Raw genomic sequence first — 18,034 nt, forward strand, 5'->3', positions numbered from 1 at the left:
GTTACAGTAAAGACTCTGGGTTGCATGTGAAGGGGTATCTCATTAATTTCCCGGCCAGTGGGAGGAGGTGGGCATGTACAAAGCCACCCGTTGAGGGGATGGGGAAGAGATACTTTCAGCTGGCTCACTGTATTTTGTAAATATCCTTCCTATCCAAATGAATATTTTCCACATAGGTCACATGCGTGTTCAACAAGCAGCAACTGAGACCCTGCCGTGGAGACACAGCTCAGCTCGCCTTAGATGTAGGACTTCTCCAGCGCAGTGCGCTAGGCTGCCGCTTGAGACTGCAGGTCCCAGGATCTGTGCGCCGGCTTGAGTCCCAGCTGCCCTGCTGCTGATCCAGCTGCCTGCACGTGCACCCGGGAAGGCAGCAGTTCAAGGCCCGGGTCCCTGTCACCCATGTAGGAGACGTGGAAAGAGTGCTAGGCTCCTGGCTCTGGTCTGGCCCAGCCCGAGCTGTCAGAACCATCTGGGGAGTGAGCCAGTGGATGGAAGGAGTTTCTCCCTCTGTGTCACTCTGCCTTTGGAAAGAGGCACCTGTGCATGGGCAAAAGGCGCTGACTGGCACCTCTCACCTAAAAGCTGCTGTGTGCTTTGGTTGTCTCCCTTTATCTCTTGTTTACATGTGACTGTGTGTACAAAGTTCGAATATTTTTGGGTTCTTTGTTTTACTTCTTGTAACTGGAAAGTCACCTCATTAGCACTGCTTTCTGGGCACTCCCTGCAGCACCCTCCCAAGTGAGTTACTAGGGTGAAGCACCAGGGGCAGTGAACCGTGGGCAGCTGTTGCACGCTGAGCAGCGTGCAGAGAGGGGCGGCTGAGGAGGGAGGAGCTGGCCTCTCCAGAGGTCGCCCAGCCCCCACAGTGCTCTCCACCCACCGCCCAGACCAGGCATCCGACTAGTGGTACCTGGCCATCTTACCCCATGTGCTACTTCAAAACGCTGGCTCTTGGAAGGAGGTCGAGACCAGCCTCTGAAAACAACCATAATGAAGGGAAACCAAGCCAAGTAGTAGAAGCAACAATAAAAATACTGTATTAATTGCTTATGTTTATCAAGATCTTCCTATGTGCCAGCAATTACAGGAAACACTTCACATCAATTTCCTCATTTCATGTCCAAAACACTTTGAGGTGGATCTCCCTGCCACCTTTCCTTTGCAAATAGGGAAAACGAGGCACAGGGTTCAGTCACGTGCCCGCTGTCACAATCGGGTGGTGTCGTAGCTGGAGCTGGGATTTAAAGCCAGGCTCTGAGCCGCCACCTTGGGCAGCAGGGAGGGGGAGCCCAGCAGGTACCCCCATCTCCTCCTCCAACATCCTGCCGTTCTTTCCTTCACCTCAAGGAGACTAGGCAGTTGAGCAACACAGAGTTAAGGTGCTGAGGCTCCAGTCCTGCATGTTGTGACCTTCCATAGCACAGGTGAGCCAACCACTCCAGGCACGACCCCCCAGCCCGTCCTCCCAGCGGGGGAAGGGGGCGACATGGCAAAGTGCACACTGCCACCGCGACCTTTCCAGTTGGGCAAAACCCAAGAATCCCCAGCAACCCGCCCTGCTGCCCACGCTTGCATTCATGCCCACACCCCACACCTCCCTGAGACTAACAGGGAAAAAACACTTGCAAAGCAGGTTGTTATATCATGCCGGAAACACCCCCTCAGCCTGTGTCTGGCGTGTGCTGTGTGCCACGGGCTGGAGGATCCCAGAGGCCAGCACGGGACCAGCACAGAGCAAGTGGTAAGAGGTGCTGGTGTTCGCCCCGTGTCCCCATATCCAGAGAAACGCAGCCAGTGCCTCGAGCTGTGACGGGGCGAGCTGAGAACAGGCAAGGGCCCCACATAGACGACTCATTCTCTGCTAGCGGACGCCACGCCAGGAAGGACCAGAGCGCTTGACGAGTGAGGGAGTGAAGTGTGTGGGCAGCACCGTGCCAACAGGACATGTCCTGCAGTCCTACAGGCATGGAGTTGACTGAGGGAGAAGCCCAGAACCAGCAGTGGATGTGAGCCCCTCACAGATCTGTCCTGCTCTAGAGAATCCCACCGGGCATTCTTGGCGTGGGCAAGGCTTTCCGTCAGCCAGCTCGGGCTGAGTGCCAGCTCCCATGAGGGAATGCCCCAGGAGGTGGCACAGTACACCCATCAATCATGGCAGGGAGTTCAGTGGGCACTCCCGCCCCTCCTCCTGCACCCTGGCTCTGCTGTGGGCTGCTGCCTTCCCTCGGGCTGGACCAGCTGGCCAGCTTAAGCACCACCTTTCCAAAAAATGCCTCTTCAGTTGCAGCCACGGGCAGTTTCTGGCTTATCACTGAGAATCCTAACCCTGAGAGGCACAATGAAGTGAGGGGGCCCCCGGGGAAGGCAAGGCAGTCACCAGGGCGGTCTGCAGGGCACCAGCATTGGCTGAGTCCTCCCAAGCACATCCTCTCCCCACCCCTTCACCCTCAGCCTCGTCTCCCTCCACCCCTGCATCCCCGGCCTCCTCTCTCCCCACCCTTGCATCCTTTGCCCCAGCTCTGGTCACCCCAGCAGCTTGATCTGAGCCTGGCTCTGCTAGATGACAGCTCCACTCTTAGAGTCAAGTGTTTGGGGCTGTACTCTGGGGGTTCACAGGTGCATTCAAGTTTCAGAGCCTCTGACCTACACTGTATTCTGGCCACGTTGAGTCTGGCTCCTACAATTTATCAAACTACTACCAAATGTGGTCCCCTGCCTCCACCTTCTAAAATTTTGTCCACTTACCCTTCAAAACACAACCTACATGCCAAAGTCCCAACTAAGATCTTCCATTTCCCTTCTTTGGTGCTCCAATGATTTGGCGCAAATGCCCCAGCTGTGTCCCACTGCCCTGTTCACATGTCAGCTCCCTGCAAGGAGGACTCTCATTCACACGAATCCTGCAGTGCCCAGCATAGGCCCATGAAGGCTCAAGTGGGCTCAGACAGCCACGTTAGAAACCGTTAGCACTTCCGGACACCATACACTCCCACTGGGCAGGGGAGAGGGTGGGACCCCACCTCAGAGGACCCAGGGTCCAATCTATTTCCTGTCAGCCTATCTCAGGCCCATTGTTTTCTCTCAGTGCCTTCATTTCTACCCAGGAAAATGGGTGTGGCTGTGACCATGCAGCTGCGCCCTCCCAAGATGTGACAGGAAGACCTGTGTGCAGTGCAAAGCCCCTGGGAGTGCCGGACCCCCGGAGGGCTGGACCCCATGAGTGCTGGGCCCTCAGAGTGCCAGGCCCCCGGAGGGCTGGACCCCTGGGAGTGCTGGACCCTAGTGGGGCTGGCTCGTGGGAAAATGTATTTCTGCCCCTAGCCACTGCAGGGTGGAGGCCTGGGCTGGGCAGACCCAGTAACGAAGTGGCATCCTGTCTGGCTCTGCAGCTTGGGGTTTCTTCAAGGTGCCCACTAGACCCTGAGCCCAGCAGACCTGTTCAGCAGGCCCAGAGGGAGGCGTGGCACTGTCAAGGCCTTGCGGCACCCTTCGTGAGCAGTGGCCCAGGCCCTCCACAGTCGAGGACCAGCCCCTGGGGAGGGCTTCCCTAAGAGCCCTGACCTTGAGGCCCTGGCGCTGGGCTTGTGCTCCTCTTGAAAAAAATTCCATCACGTTGACCAACCCTGGAGTCTTGCGGCCAGGGGCTGGAACACTTCACCCCACACTCCGACTGCTCCTGTGTTCCACCCACCACACCTAGACAAGCCCTCTCAAAAGCAAACACACGAACCTTCCAAAGCTGCCTTCTCAAAATCAGGCCCTTCAGTGTTGAGCTCACTCAGGTCCCTGGCTGAGTTCAAGACCACGCTCACCCGGCACCCTCCTTTCCTCAGGTTTGAGCTTGCTGAGTTCTTGCAACACCTGGTATGGTCGGCGCCTGCCCCACCTCTCGGGGGAACCCAAGGCTCAGCCAAGAGCCCTGGGACCCAGGGGAAGACGCCTGAGGCAGGCGTGGAGGCTCCTGGGTCTCTCCCAGACACCACCCTGCATTTGCAACTTGGACGCTGGCTCACTTCAGAGAAGGACGTGGTATGGGGCACAGGAAGGCTCTGTGGGTTCTGCAGCGCAAAGTCTGGATTGAGGCCACCGTCCCACCCCATGCGAGCTGTGCAACACGGGCTGCCTCCTCATCCCCAGGAAGCTACAGAGGTGGAAACAGGGTTGGAAGCCAAAAGACGACGTGGAAGGGCGTGCAGCTACGTGCTCTCGGGGAACAGGAGCCCTGGCACCTCATCAGTGGCTGCAGCCCTGGAGGAAGGTCTGCACGCCAGTGCGGGGCACAGAGTGGGTGCTCATCACGTGACTCTGAAGTAGAGATGACCATACAGGCGGCCAATTAACTCATGAAGAATAAGGTGCTGTTCACAGAGAGAATGTGCCCCAGGAGGAGCAAGGCGCAATGGTTCATAATCCATCCCACTAAAGAATTAAACACAGCGGAAAATGCCTATCGCAAGTTGGGGGTCCAGCCTCGTCCCAGAAGCTGCCGAAAAGCCCACCCAGGTATTCAGGATGGACCGAGGGCACAAGTATGGGGGCACAGGGGGCTAAACCGCTACCGGCGACATTTGTGCCCCACACTGGACAGCTGCCCACTGCTCCTGTTAGTGCACACCCTGGAGGCGGGCAGCAGAGACGGCCTGAGTGCTCTGGTCCTGGCCACCATGTGCGAAACCAGCATGGATGAGCTCCTGGCTCCTGGATGCTGCCTGACCCCTGCCTGGTCCAGGCTAGGCTACTGGGAATATTTGGGCAGTGAACCAGTGGGGGCAAAAATCTCTCTCTTCCTCTGTCGGTCTGCCTTTTCAATAAATACATTTTTATAAAAAAAAGGATCCAGGGCAGGCGCTGTAGCGTAGCAGGGCCACCAGCATCCCTTGTCAGAGCGGCAGTGGGAGTCTAGGCCACCCAGCACTCCCGAACCCTGTTCATGTGCCTGGGAAGCGGCCAGGATGGAGGACCAGGATGCATTCCTGGACTCCCCAGCATTTGGAGGCGTTTGGGGGAGTCAGCCAACAGAGGAAAGCTGTCCCTCTCGATACCTCCCTTGTCTTTCAAGTAAATCAAAGTAAACAGGTAACATTTTTAAAAGATGACTGCAAAAAAAAAAAAAAAAAAGTAGTTTGGCCATTTCCTAAAACACTTGCAGAGTTTGGTTAAAAAAAAAAAAAGACCTTAAGAGAACTACAGTGAAAGGAGGCACTTTCTAGAAACACCATCTATAGCAATGAAAAACCCAAGAGAGTTTCTACATGAGGATGCCCTGCAGTGTTTGGGCAGCAAGGGATGCTCCCTGGAGCACACGGAAGAGAGCTTGGGCAGAACAGGGCTCCAGGGGCCCCAGAGCAAGAGGGCTGAAAAGCAGCCATGCTACCATAGGGGCGGGTGTGAGCAGAGAGCAGGCAAACCAGCAAGACTGCCCCGAGAGACAAACCACCCACGCAGAGCCCGGTCCCTGCCACCGCGGCCGTGGGCAAGCAGGGGAGCCATCCTGGAGCGGGCACAGAGGCTGGGAGAAACCAGGGTCAGACGCAGAGCAGTGTCAGGGGAGGGGAGGAGCAGCGGTCAGGGTGTGGAGATGTTGGGGAAGAAGCCAGAGCTGGCAAGCAGAGGTTTGGGATGTAGTGGAGTCTGCGACTGTGGTGTCCAGGGAGGCATAAGCCTTAAGGACAGGTGGGAGAACTGAGGCGTCTCAAGCTTGGACTGGACCAGGAAGCTGTGGGGACAGGCCCTGCCCCACCCGGCAGTGGGCGTGGACATCAGTGCCCATGTTGTGGGCGACCCGACCTAAAGCCACACGTGCACAGAGCCAGAAGGCAAGGCGAGTTCCTGTCTCTTTTAAAAATCAAATCCTATTTATTTTTATAGATTTGAAAATGGCAGAGACAGAGATTTCCAAATGCCCACAGTCAAGGCTGGACCAGGGCAAAGCCAGGAGTCCAAACCTCAGTCCTCCCAGGGTGGACATCAGAAGAGCCAGGACTCCAGCCCAGGTCCTGCAGTGCGGGATGCCGGCGGCCCAACTCCTGACACCACCACACCCACCTAGGATCGAAACTACCTCAGGCGCACATCGCAGGGGACTGAACAGAATCACTACAGCGGGAAACCCTGCAGCGGTGGGAGGCCCGGAAAACGCTCTATGGCAGGGTACAGGACAGGGCTTACAGCCCGTCATGCTCTGGGCTGGGGTTCGGGGCAACCGTCAAGACGGCACTGGAACCCTTTTCTGTGGCGTCTCAGAGGTGATCGGCTGCTTCAAAATGGAGCTCAACATCTCCTGCCTGGCCACGTGAGCTCCCTTGGGCCTTTCATGAGTCACATGTGGACACGGAAGTTGCCGCCGATGCCCTGGGTGAAGCATGTTCGCTCGGAAGGGCTCTGGGGTCTGAAGCAGGGTGGAAGTGACAAACAAGGCTTTTCCGCACAGCAAGTGCCTGGACCCCACAGTCAGGTTCACTTCCTGCTGAGTAAGGGGTGTGCCCATTACAGACAGAAATACAGAAATGGGGGGGGTAGATTTGCATTGTTGATGCCAATCTGAGTGTTCACAAATTGGCTATTGTCTTTAAACAAAAGGGAAAAGTCCTGGATTGACTGGAAAGAGCCAGCGGGATTCTGACCTTTCCAGTCTCTGCAGAGATGAAGTTGGCCAGTAGGTCCCGAGAAAGCCCTCAGAGAAGGTAGGACACTCGGGGGAAGTGCCCCCAGATCCAACCTCTTGTTACCTCACATGCCCAACACAAAGCAAGAGGCTGCAGAACAGGCTCAGTTTCCAGCAGAGAGAAGGAAGGAGGCCAAAGAGACAGACAGCCAAGAGCAGTGCGTGGCTGCGTCCACAAGGCTTAAGGGTGACAGATAAGTAAGACTGGACTTAAACAAGCTGCTCGGAGTGCTGGAACTGGCTTGCTGCAAATGCCTAGCCCCGGGAGGGGGTGAGCAGGGGACAGCTCAGGTTCCCAGGTCCCTGACACCTGTGTGGCAGACCTAGGCCGAGTTCCAGCTGGTGTCTCCAACCCAGCCTAGCCCTTGAGCCCTGGCTGCTGTGGGTGGTTAGTGAATCCATGGATGGAAGATTTCTCTTTGTGTCACCCAACCTTGCAAAGAAAATGAAGAAAACAAAAATTTAAAAAATTTTTGGGGAATAGAAAGTGAAATCTGTATGTTATCTGTTCTATTGATTACACACGCACACACAAAACCACGAGCTATTCTCATGATGGAACCACGCAGACAGCGGGCTGGGTTGGTCTGACACGTCCCGTGACAGCCTTTCATTAGTTTGATTCTGAATCATGTGAATGCGCTATTTTGTGTTCAGGGCAAAGGCTTCAGGGGCATCCGTTATGAAGAAGCACCTGCTTCTGAGGGATGAAGAACACCTCTGTTAACATCTCAACCTTCATGAGCGAACATTGTAGCAGTGTGTGCAGGCTAGCACGGGGCACACAGGATCCTGGAAAGAGGCTGGCAATCCCACGGTCAGGGAGCTTGAACAGGAATAAAGTTGCTCAATAATTTACTTTTCAATTGCAAATATGTGGACAGAAAAGATGTAGCTGAGTTAGGAACATATATACATACACACATATATACACACACACACACATATATAATATATATATATATATTTCTAAATGTCAGGATTTGAGCTGAGTATAAGACCTTGCAAGCAATGGTCAAACACATTAAGCCACAGGCCTGGGTGTGAACATGGAGGGGTTTGTCAAGGAGGAGTTTGTCAAGGGTGGTGGGTGTGGTGGGCTGAGCACCTTGAGGTGCCACACAGCCAGGGAGACGAGGCTAGGGGCTAGCTGTCAAGAAGCTGTGGACAGGGCCCGGCGGCGTGGCCTAGTGGCTAAAATCCTCGCCTCGAACGCCCCGGGATCCCATATGGGCGCCGGTTCTAATCCCGGCAGCTCCACTTCCCATCCAGCTCCCTGCTTGTGGCCTGGGAAAGCAGTCGAGGACGGCCCAAGGATTTGGGACACTGCACCTGTGTGGGAGACCTGGAAGACCTGAAAGAGGTTCCTGGCTCCTGGCTTCGGATTGGTGCGCGTCGGCCCGTTGCGGCTCACTTGGGGAGTGAAACATCGGATGGAAGATCTTCCTCTCTGTCTCTCCTCCTCTCTGTATATCTGACTTTGTAATAAAAGTAAATCTTTTAAAAAAAAAAAAAGAAGCCGTGGACAACAGTAGCTTTCTCTACCTGGACATTAGCAATCCTGGCAAGCCTCCCAGAAAGGTACACACAGGTAGAAAGGCTCAGCACGTCATTTCCCACAGCATCACTCACTGGCCACACGTCAACTCCTACCCTCACCCCCGCCTCCAGCGGTGTGCCAACCACACCATCCCATCACTCCGGGCTCGTCCAGCTGGCCACTCTAAACTTCTCCATGACGTGACCATGCAGGCTGGGGCTCAGCCAACACCCTGAACTTGAAGTGCTTTCCCTCCCTCCGAGACACGCCCTCACAGAGCACCTGTCCAGGATCAGGGCCCAGCAGGGACGGCGGGAAGAGCGCCTGTAGGCAGGCAGCAGACACAGCTCCCCACAACCCCACCCACTGGGGACAGCAACTGACAGCTCGGCCTCACCAGGACATGCTGCCATGGACTTCACAGCGCCAGGGATAAAGACAGGATCTCAACAGCCTCTGGGGAAGAAAGCTGGTCACACACCAAGTGCTGTCAGATTTCTCAACTATAGAAGCTAAAAGACAATAGGGGAGTAGCACCTTTGGGGAGGGGTGGGAGAACCCAAGTATCTATGTAACTGTGTCACATAATACAATGTAATTAATGAAGTTAAATAATAAATAATTTTAAAAAATTGATGCAAAAATTATATCGAACCTGAAACAAATTTTTTAAATCTTATCTTAATTTCATAAGCAGATGCACACAGAGGGAAGGAGAGATGGAGAGAAATTTCCATCCACTGGCTCACTCCCAAAACGCCCACAAATGCCAGAGCTGAGCTGATCTGAAGCCAAGAGCCCAGAACCTCTGGGTCTCCCACGTGAGTGCAAGGGCCTAAGGACTCCTGCTGTACTCCGCCACTTTCCCACGCCATAAACAGGGAGCTGGATTGGAAATGGAGCATCCAGGACACAAACTGGCGCCCACATGGGATGCTGGCACTAGCAGTGGAGGATTAGCCTGTTGAGCCACAGCGTGACACCCAGGTAGAGCTCCAGGCTCTCGGTTTGGCCTGGCCCAGCCCTGGGCATTTCAGCTCTATGTGGAGTGAACTACCAGATGGAAGATACACACGTTTCTCTCTCTTTTCCTGGAAAATACAAAAGTAAAACAAAAGAGAATGCAGAAGACCTACCCACAAGAAATCAACACATATGCCCATACAGAAGCTGTAATTCATTCATAATAGCCAAACAACCCAATGCCTGCCTCCTGGCAAGGGCCCGTTACAAGCTGCAGGGCCCTGAGCACCCCACCCAGGACTGGTGTGCAGGACCTCAGGAAACTTCCTAACAGGTAAATCTCCCCAACCCCCACCCCCCCAACAGAAAGAGGATTCGCTCGCAGAAAAAGCTTGGCCACCAGCTCTGAAGGCCCGGCAGCCTCCACCTGGCCCTGCTGGCTCTCCCGCCTCCTGCTACAAGTCTGCTAACATCCCACCTCGTCACCTTGGCTGTCCCCTACAGCCCTGTCCCTGCTCTTCTCTGTTTATTACACTTCCCTCAACCTCCATCAGTAGTTGCTGCCCGGAGGAGGTGACCCCCAGGCACCTGGATTCCAGTCTAGTGAAGGCAGTGGTCCACCATCCCCCCAAGCAGCTCCTCCTTCCCTCTCTCCAGTGCCTGCTTGTGTGGCAGCTCAGAGTTCCTCTCTGCCTCCAGCGTCTCCTCCTTTTCCTGTCTGGCCCAGCATTCACTTCCTACCCCAACTCCCCCGAATCCTCGTCCCACAGCTGGGCGGCTGCCATGTTGTCCTCACTGGTGCTCCTGCTCGATGCTTTCCTGCCTAATGATGGCCCAAATTGCCTTAAAACCTGTAATTAATGGGCCTGGTACAGTGGCCTAGCGGCTAAAGTCCTTGTTTTGCACACATTGGGATCCCATACGTGCACCAGTTCTAATCCCGGCGGCCCCACTTCCCATTCAGCTCCCTGCTTGTGGCCTGGGAAAGCAGTTAAGAACGGCTCAAAGCCTTGGGACCCTGCACCCATGTGGGAGACCTGGAAGAGGCTCCTGACTCCTGGCTTCATATCAGCTCAGCTCTGGCTTTTGCAGCCACTTGGGGAGTGAACCAGTGAACACAAGATCTTCTCTGTTGTTCCTCCTCTCTGTATACCTGCCTTTCCAATAAAAAAAACCTTAAAAAAAAAAAACCACCCAAAAAACTCGCAATTACTGTTGTCTTTTATTCATTTGTTTTTAAAAAGATACATCCATCTTTATTGGAAAGGCAGATCTACAGAGAAAAAGGGACTATAGAAAGAAAGATTTTCTGTCCACTGGTTCACTCCCCAAGTGGCTGCAACGGCCAGCGCTGAGCCAACCCAAAGCCAGGAGCCAGGAGCCAGGAGCCTGGAGCCTCCTCCGGGTGCCGCTGGCAGGTGCAGAGTTCCAAAGCTTTGGGTCATCCTCACTGCTTTCCCAGGCTGTAAGCAGGGAGCTGGATGGGGAGTGGAGCTGCCAGGACACAATGCAGCGTCCATATGGGATAGTGGCGCCACAGAACAGAGGATGAGCATGCTGTGCCACCGTGTAGGCCCCTGGTCTTTCACTTCTAAAGCAGCTCGGTCCTTTCTCCTACCACACACCGTCCAGGACTGCAGGTCCCGGCTCCTGCTTTCTGATCCCAGGGGACAAGGATCTTACCCCTCAGCCCTCCTGAAAGGTGTGGCTAGTAGCAGTGCCCAAGGAACTTTCTACTTTCTGGGACAACAGGCTTCTACCACAAAGGGAAGTGGGGGGTAGTTATTCTATCACAAAAGATTGGGAGCCTGGGCAATAGACCATCCAGCAGCAGAACAAGACCCCAGGACAGGGGACGGGAACCCCTTTTCTGCCCAGAGTCATTTGGATACTTATAACATCATTAGCAGGTCACCTGGCATTATCAACATAAAAATTAGCCTGCCATGGATGGGCTGAATCTTGAGTTTTGGTCATGACTGCCTGGGCCTTACATGGGTCCAAGGGCCACACATTCCCCACCCCTCCCTGGGAGGTCCACACACATACTCTGAACTCCTACCTACATACCTACAGTCATTCCAAGAAAAACAAAAAGAAAAAGAAAGAAGTCTGAATGGACAGGGCCTGGGGCACTCCATTCCACATCGAAGTTTCTGGGTTCCAGTCCCAGCTCCGCTTCGCATCCACGATGGCTCAAGAGCTTGTGTCCTCACCATCAGACTGCATTTCTGGCTCCTGGCTCCAGCCTGGCCCAGCCAGCACTGTCGTTGGACGCCTACCCTGTCCCTAGCTGGCCATTCCTGATCTAATCCCACTGTAAAGACAGATCCAGTACCAACTTCCTATTCCACCTGACCCCAGGTTCCTGGTTTTGAGTGGGCACTCTTCCCTGGCCCGAGATTATTGTAGGTGTAAAGCCAGACCCCCAAGTCCTGGCCCCCTGGCGCTAGCAGCCTGGATGGTAAAGAGGAATGATGAGCAACAGATACTCGTATCTGCTGGCCACGGGGCTTCCACCTGCCCAGTGCTTCTCGTCTTCCAAGGCCCTGGTCATGGGCTGCTTTTGTGGTGTGGTTTTCCTGGTGTGCCAGCCTTCACCAAGCTCCCCAACCATGGCCTTGTGCCACTGTAAGCTGCTCTGACCTCAGCGCCACGGCCTTCTTACTCATCTCAAGCTCGGTGAGGCTGTAAAATTCCACCACTCCTGTCCTCCGTGCTTCTTACGGCCAGAAGCCACAGCCAGAACCTGAAGGCTCACTGCTCTACCAAGTGCAGGGAACAGTTCTTTCCCCAACCTGGCACGGGGACCTGCCGGGCCACCAAACCAGTGTGGTGGCTTCCAGAGGGTACATTGTATTCTGCAATCTACCAGGATGAAGTTAACATTAACCACTTGGCATGTGACAAACCAAGACTGACAGGGCCTGATGACGAAGCGGGAATGCAGAGTGTACCTGGGTTTCTGTGTGTGTGTCTGCGGGTAGTGGCCACGGACACACCTCTCAGTGCCACGAAAAGGAGCTCCAGGAGCTGTGGCGTAGTGGGTGCCTGGACCTGGCAGGGCTGCTGTGTGGATGGAGGGAAGCAGTGGTGTACACGTGCTGGCACATGCATGCCCACCCCACTCAGGAGCCTTCTCATGACCAAGGTGGGAAGCAAGAACAAAAGTAGAATGGGAAAGTGGCAGAGACACCAGCACTCCGCTGCCTCATCCTGTCCCCTGCACAGGGGGTGCAGCCCCCCACCAGGCTGTGGAGAGGGGCTGGGCAGAAAAGCACCTAGGTGCTGCCTGACACTGTGTGACTCTGGACCACTGAACATCTCCAGCATTTATTCTCCTTTAAAATAAGAGCTGACAAAAAACACCTTTCTCATAGGAGCGTCGTAAGGCACAAGTGCAATCATGCCAAGCATTAGGGATCAGTAACATCAGGAAAACTCCGACTCCCGGGAATTATCAGTAAGATCACCAGGCCATTCGCGGGACTCCCAAGGGTGGGCTAGGAAGAAACCAGCATTGAGCTAGGCCGTGGGAGACCTCGGTTCTCAGACTCCCCTCCAAACCCTCGGTTCCTGCGATCCCCAAAATGAGAGCATTCGGACCTTGGACCGCTGCGCTCCCACCAGCTCTTGCATTGCATTGAGGACCTCCGGGGCAAAGGTCACTCGCTCCCAACCTATACCAGTAAGCCACAACTCCAAACTCTGCAAGCTTGCTCTGCAAGCCTGCCTCCGCCGCCACCGCTCGCTCGGCAGCGTGCTTCAGCAGCTGCTGCCCCAAGTTTCGCGGAGCGCCGCGCTGCTTCAGCCTCCAAAGGCCAGGTCTGGCAACGCGGTCCCGGGATATTTCCTGGAACCGGACACATGGTCGGGCGGGGAGTGACAGGTGCGGCGCGGGCGCTAGCGAGAGGACGGAATGGAAGGCAGCGCGTGTGGGCGCACGAGGGAGGCAGCAATCGCGCGCTCTCAGGCAGCTCCCAGCGACGCCGCCCCAATCCTGGCCCGCGGCCCCCAGGCCCACGACCCCCGCAACCCCATGGGGCCACCCAAGGCTGGGCGGCCGGCCGGGATCTCGGGCTCACACTCGCCACGGCCCCCAGAGTGAGGGATCGCCGGGGCGATCGCGCGCGCGCGTCTCGCGCTTGCAAGGGCTGAGGGTGGTGGTGGTGGGCGCGCGCCGCTGCACACGCCGCCGTAACCCCTTCCTCCCCGTGCGCGCCCCTACCCCACCCTTCCCTCCGCCCGACCTCCCACCCAGCCAGCCCCTCACCGTCGATGTCCCCCAGGGTCAGCTCGTCGCCCAGCTCCGTGAGCGTCTCCATGGTCTCCAGACCGCCCAGATCGCCGCTCTCGTCCATCGCCCGGCTCGGCGCAGATACCCCTGCCCTCCCGCTCAGGGAGACGCGGGGGCGGTGCCGTCGCCACCGCCCATGACACCCGACAGCACCCGCCCGGGACCGCCTCACCGGCCAGTGCCAGCCGCCGCCATGTTTGCGCTGAGCCCCGGCGGCGCGCGGAAGGGGCGGGCCGGGATTCCCCGCGCGCCCCCTTGTTTGTTGTCAATGGGACCAGGCCCGACTCCGCCAATCGGCGGGCGCAGCGGCGCGTGGGGTGATGGCGCGTCAGCGATCAGCAGCTCGGATTTGCATGGCCGGGCCCGTCCCCTCTCGGCCTCGGAGCGAATGCGAGCAGCGGCAGCCCGGTCCTCAGCCCAGCCCTCTCCTCCTGGTTTAAAGGAGCCGATCCCTTTACAATGGGATCTGCTTCGCCCGCGACGCCGCGCACACGCCTGGGAAGGCAGTTAACCGCCCCACCCTCCGACCGCCAGCCGCCCCCACCCACTCCCACCCGCACCCCTACCGAGCGCATTACGTCATGTTCCCAGAGGCCCCGCCCGGGAGCTGGGAAAGGGCAGACTCAGACCTGGCCCCCCAGCACGGCCGGATGCGGAGTGCCGCGCCGACCTCCTCCCCAGAGTGCAAGCGCTGGCCTCCCGGGGTCGCCGATGGCACCTGCGGCGAGCGGGAGCTGACGCCGAGGGTCCTTGTTCCCAGGCACCTCTAAAGCCCTGCAGCCCTTCAACAACGCTCCAGCACCCCGGGAAAGGGTCTGGAGGGCTGACGTACAGCCCACCCATCGGCTTCCCACGCCCACAAGCACCTCCCAAGGGTAAAAAGTACCAGTGCACCAAGCAGCACTAAAACCTAGTGTGTCCAGAGATGTCCACCGCAGGATCCTATCTAACGAAAAACAGAAAAGGGATGCCATGCCATGCCGTGATTGCAAGCGACGCCCAGGAGGCCTGACTGGTGAAGATGCCCAGCGGAGTGCCTGGTACCAGTCCCGGGTTCCTGCTTTCACGTGGGAGGCTCGGATTGAGTTCCTGAATCCGGGCTTGAGCCCACACCCGTGTCCGGGGAGTGAACCAGGGGATGGAAGATCTCGCCAGTTAACAACAAAAACACCAACACGCATCAATGCATTTTTATTGAAAAGTCTTTCACGGTTTCCTGGTGAACAGGACAGGTGGGTTTCTGGCGAGTTCAGTGATCCAGATGAGAGTACAGACTGGGTGGGAACAGAGATGAGGATCACCTGGTTAAGGAGCTGTTCTAAAAGGGGGACAATAATGTCCTTCATAGCTATGAAGTTTAAGTGAACTCACTCACATACTGACAATATTTACTGAACATCACTGTGCTAGGAAAATGAACTGTGGTCTCAGAGCGTCCAGTCCAGTGAGGGAGGAAACGTGACATTAGGGGCGGCACGGTGGCCTATGCCATGGCCTGTTACAGCAGTATCCCACATGGGCACTGGTTCCAGTCCCACTGGCTCCACTTCTTCTGGTGCAGCTCCCTGCTACTGAATCGGGAAAGCAGTGAAATAGCGGCCCACGTGTTTGGGTCCCTGCTACCCACGTGGGAGACCTGGACGAAGCTCCCTGCTTCAGTCTGGCACAGTTCCGGCTGTTATCATGGCCACGTGGGGGAATGAACCAGCAGGTGATGACCTCTCTATAACTCTGCCTCTCAAATAAATAATCCCCCCGCCTTTTTTTTAAGAGATGAAACACACACACACAAAACAAAGCAAACAAACAGATGGGGCTGCAAATGAACAAGGAGAAGTAGTGGATGTGGTGAAACAAGGGACGCGTCTGACTAGAATGACCTCTGGGATGGCCCAGGGAACAGATAACACAGGGACCTGGAGTCGGGAGAAGCTGGCGAGCCAGCACCTGGCACAACTGCTGGTACACACTGAATGTCCATACAAGGTAGTACTGACAGAACACAAGGGCCCCACAGCTGGCTGTGCGCGCGGTGGGATCTGGGGTGAATTTTCCTTGCTTCTTGGCATTTCCGTATTGTCTACATTAGAACTGAGTACAGAAACGGCACTCTCAGGGCTCTGGGGTCTGCTGGCCTGGCAGGCTGCAACAACCTCCATGCAATTCCCTAAGGTCCAGGGCCTCCACCCCAGAGCTTGGGGAACTCCTGTGGAGGGCTGTAGTGTGTAGTGGGCCGGGAGGCTGGGCTCCTCTTCCCACTTGGCAGCCGCTCCCGTGTCAAGGACCACCCGCTCAGGTAGCATGGCCCCTGGGGCTGGACGTGCCCAGGGGCCATGCTACCTGAGCGGGTGGCCCTTGATGGTACTGAAACCTCTGCTGCACGGGGTCTACACCTCACCCCTCTGGCCCTGGGTCCCACCTAACTGCACACCTCTTTGGGGTGGCCACTTGCTCTGGCTGGGCGCACAGAGGTGGGGAGGAGTGGCCTTGGATTAGTCACCCCTCAGGATCCGGTTCCTTATCCTGTGGACCCTGTACAGAGACCCCTCCCCTCTGCTTGCTCCCCCATCCCCCTCTTTGGCTTCCCCCGTCCCCACACAACACGTCATTCCTCAGCTCAGCTGCCACTTCCTCCAGGAAGCTTTGCAGTTGGACACGGATGGTTAGTGAGGTGAGAAGGCAGCCTGGCTTCGGAGAAACTGAAATGGACACAACGAGGTGATCAGGCAGGGACAGGGCAGGGGCCAGGAGCTTGGGGTCATCGAGGCCACCCCTGCCCAGGAAGAAAAGAACAGGGAGAAACTGACCAGCCAACAAACTAACCAACCAACCAACCAGCTCATTGAAAGTGGTAGGAGAAGGAAGAAGATCTGCGCAGAGAAGGCTGGGAGACGGAGAAGGGCTGTGGATCAGGGAGGATGTGGTCCCCAAGGATGGGTGGCAATGTCTGGAAACACTTTTGGTGCTACTGGCATCTAGAGGGTAGAGGCCAGCATGCTGCTAAATATCCTACGATACCAAGACGGCCTACCTGACACGCACGATAAAGAGCGATCTGGCCCACATTACCAGGGGTGGCCCCACTGGGGTTAGAAATCTCACCTTGAAGGACGCCAGGCCAGGGGCCCCAAAGCCCAGCAGACAAGCAACATCCAGACCACACTAGCAACATCACTGCTGCTACAACTGAACCATCCTGCTCTGAAGGTGTCACTGGGGAAGCCCTGCACCCTCCCCAGGATGGAGAGGCTGGGGGTGGCAGTGGGAGAGCTCAGAGGGGCCCCTCCAGGGCTCTGCAGACATCGGGTGCTGGGCACACCTAGGGGATCGACAAAGCAGTACCACACGGGTACCTGTCGCTGAGCAGTCACTATAGCTCTAGCTGTCAGCCTCCTGAATCCAAAGTCCTCTGACACAGGTTCTCATCCTTCCAACACCCCTCTTCCCACTGGGCATTCTGAGACGGAGCCCCGGGATCTAAGTGAGGGGGTGCTGGTTCTGATGATGGTGGCGTCCTGAGAGTCCCAGGCTAGCTCTTCCCTTGCAGCTCAATGACCTCTACAGTCCTGGGGCATCTTTTAACCCCCTTGTCTGCCACTAACTAGGCCTGGTTCTTGAAAAGCTCATCCCCGCAGTTCAGGGGGAAGCTACATACTCCTTGCTGAGCTGGCAGCTGAGCCACTTACTACAGAGAAGACAGGCAGGAAGGGCCTTGCGCCTGCCAGGCCCTCAGCTCACTTGCTGGCACCAGGACAGGTTCGGCAGCCCACGGTGGATTTGATCCTGTCTCCTGGTCCAGCCCTCGAGTGCACACACACATGTTCACCCTCACAGGAATAGGACTGGGGTCACACGGCCCAGGACAGGGCTGGGGATGGATCCCCTTGCTCTGCCCAGGGAGGGTGACCTGCTGGTGATGGGGAAAGTTCTCCAGCCTTCCTCTGACCTGGTCCCTGTCTCCAGTTCTTCCTGTCCCCTTATTTTTCCCTGAGTGGTTGATAGGGGTACAGAATGTCCCAGGCCCTCCTAGGAGGCCTCCCCAAGGCTTCATCTCCCCCTGTGGCTCTGTTAGTAGCAAGGCCAGCCTCAGAGCAGGTGAGCACTGGATCAGGGGTCCAGGCAGCAACAAACTCACACTGCCAGTGAAACCACACACAGGGAAGGGCAGAGGCACACCTGGCTCAGCCAGCAAGTCTGCTGGGCGGAGATCCAAGTCTCACCTAGGTCAGGGGTAGGAGCCCAGGACCAGTGCAGGGAGTCATGGGTTGTATCCCTTTAAGAGGCAGCCCCTGACTTGGCAAGGTCAAAGAGACAGACCCAGAATTCCCAGGGAAGCCCCACCCCCTCCACTTGGGAGAGGCAGGTTGGAAGGTTTGCTGCCACCCAGCTCCAACTCAATCAGGCCACACACTCAGGTCCTAGCTCCTACAGCCTCCCAGGCCATGGCCACAGGTCACTGCAGCCCTGCCCCCTACAGGTTAGGGATCTTCCAGTGTGGCCAAAAAGGACACATTGACTCCTCCCTGCACCTGCTGCCAACATGGCAGACACCCAGTGACCGTCCCCA

At 56.5% G+C, this 18,034-nt stretch overlaps 1 protein-coding gene across 1 annotated transcript in view; it reads right to left on the reverse strand.

The window, feature by feature from the left end:
* SREBF2 (sterol regulatory element binding transcription factor 2) overlaps nt 1–13,990 on the reverse strand; it is a 42,552-nt gene extending 28,562 nt beyond the window's left edge. Inside the window, exon 1 of the mRNA XM_058673115.1 lies at nt 13,444–13,990. Coding sequence (XP_058529098.1) covers nt 13,444–13,531 — 88 coding nt within the window. The 5' untranslated portion in view covers nt 13,532–13,990. The remainder of the gene's footprint in view (nt 1–13,443) is intronic.
* Nucleotides 13,991–18,034: the final 4,044 nt, after the last annotated feature.

The sequence above is a fragment of the Ochotona princeps genome, chromosome 15, assembly GCF_030435755.1.
Source record: "Ochotona princeps isolate mOchPri1 chromosome 15, mOchPri1.hap1, whole genome shotgun sequence".
Classification (NCBI taxonomy): Eukaryota; Metazoa; Chordata; class Mammalia; order Lagomorpha; family Ochotonidae; genus Ochotona; species Ochotona princeps.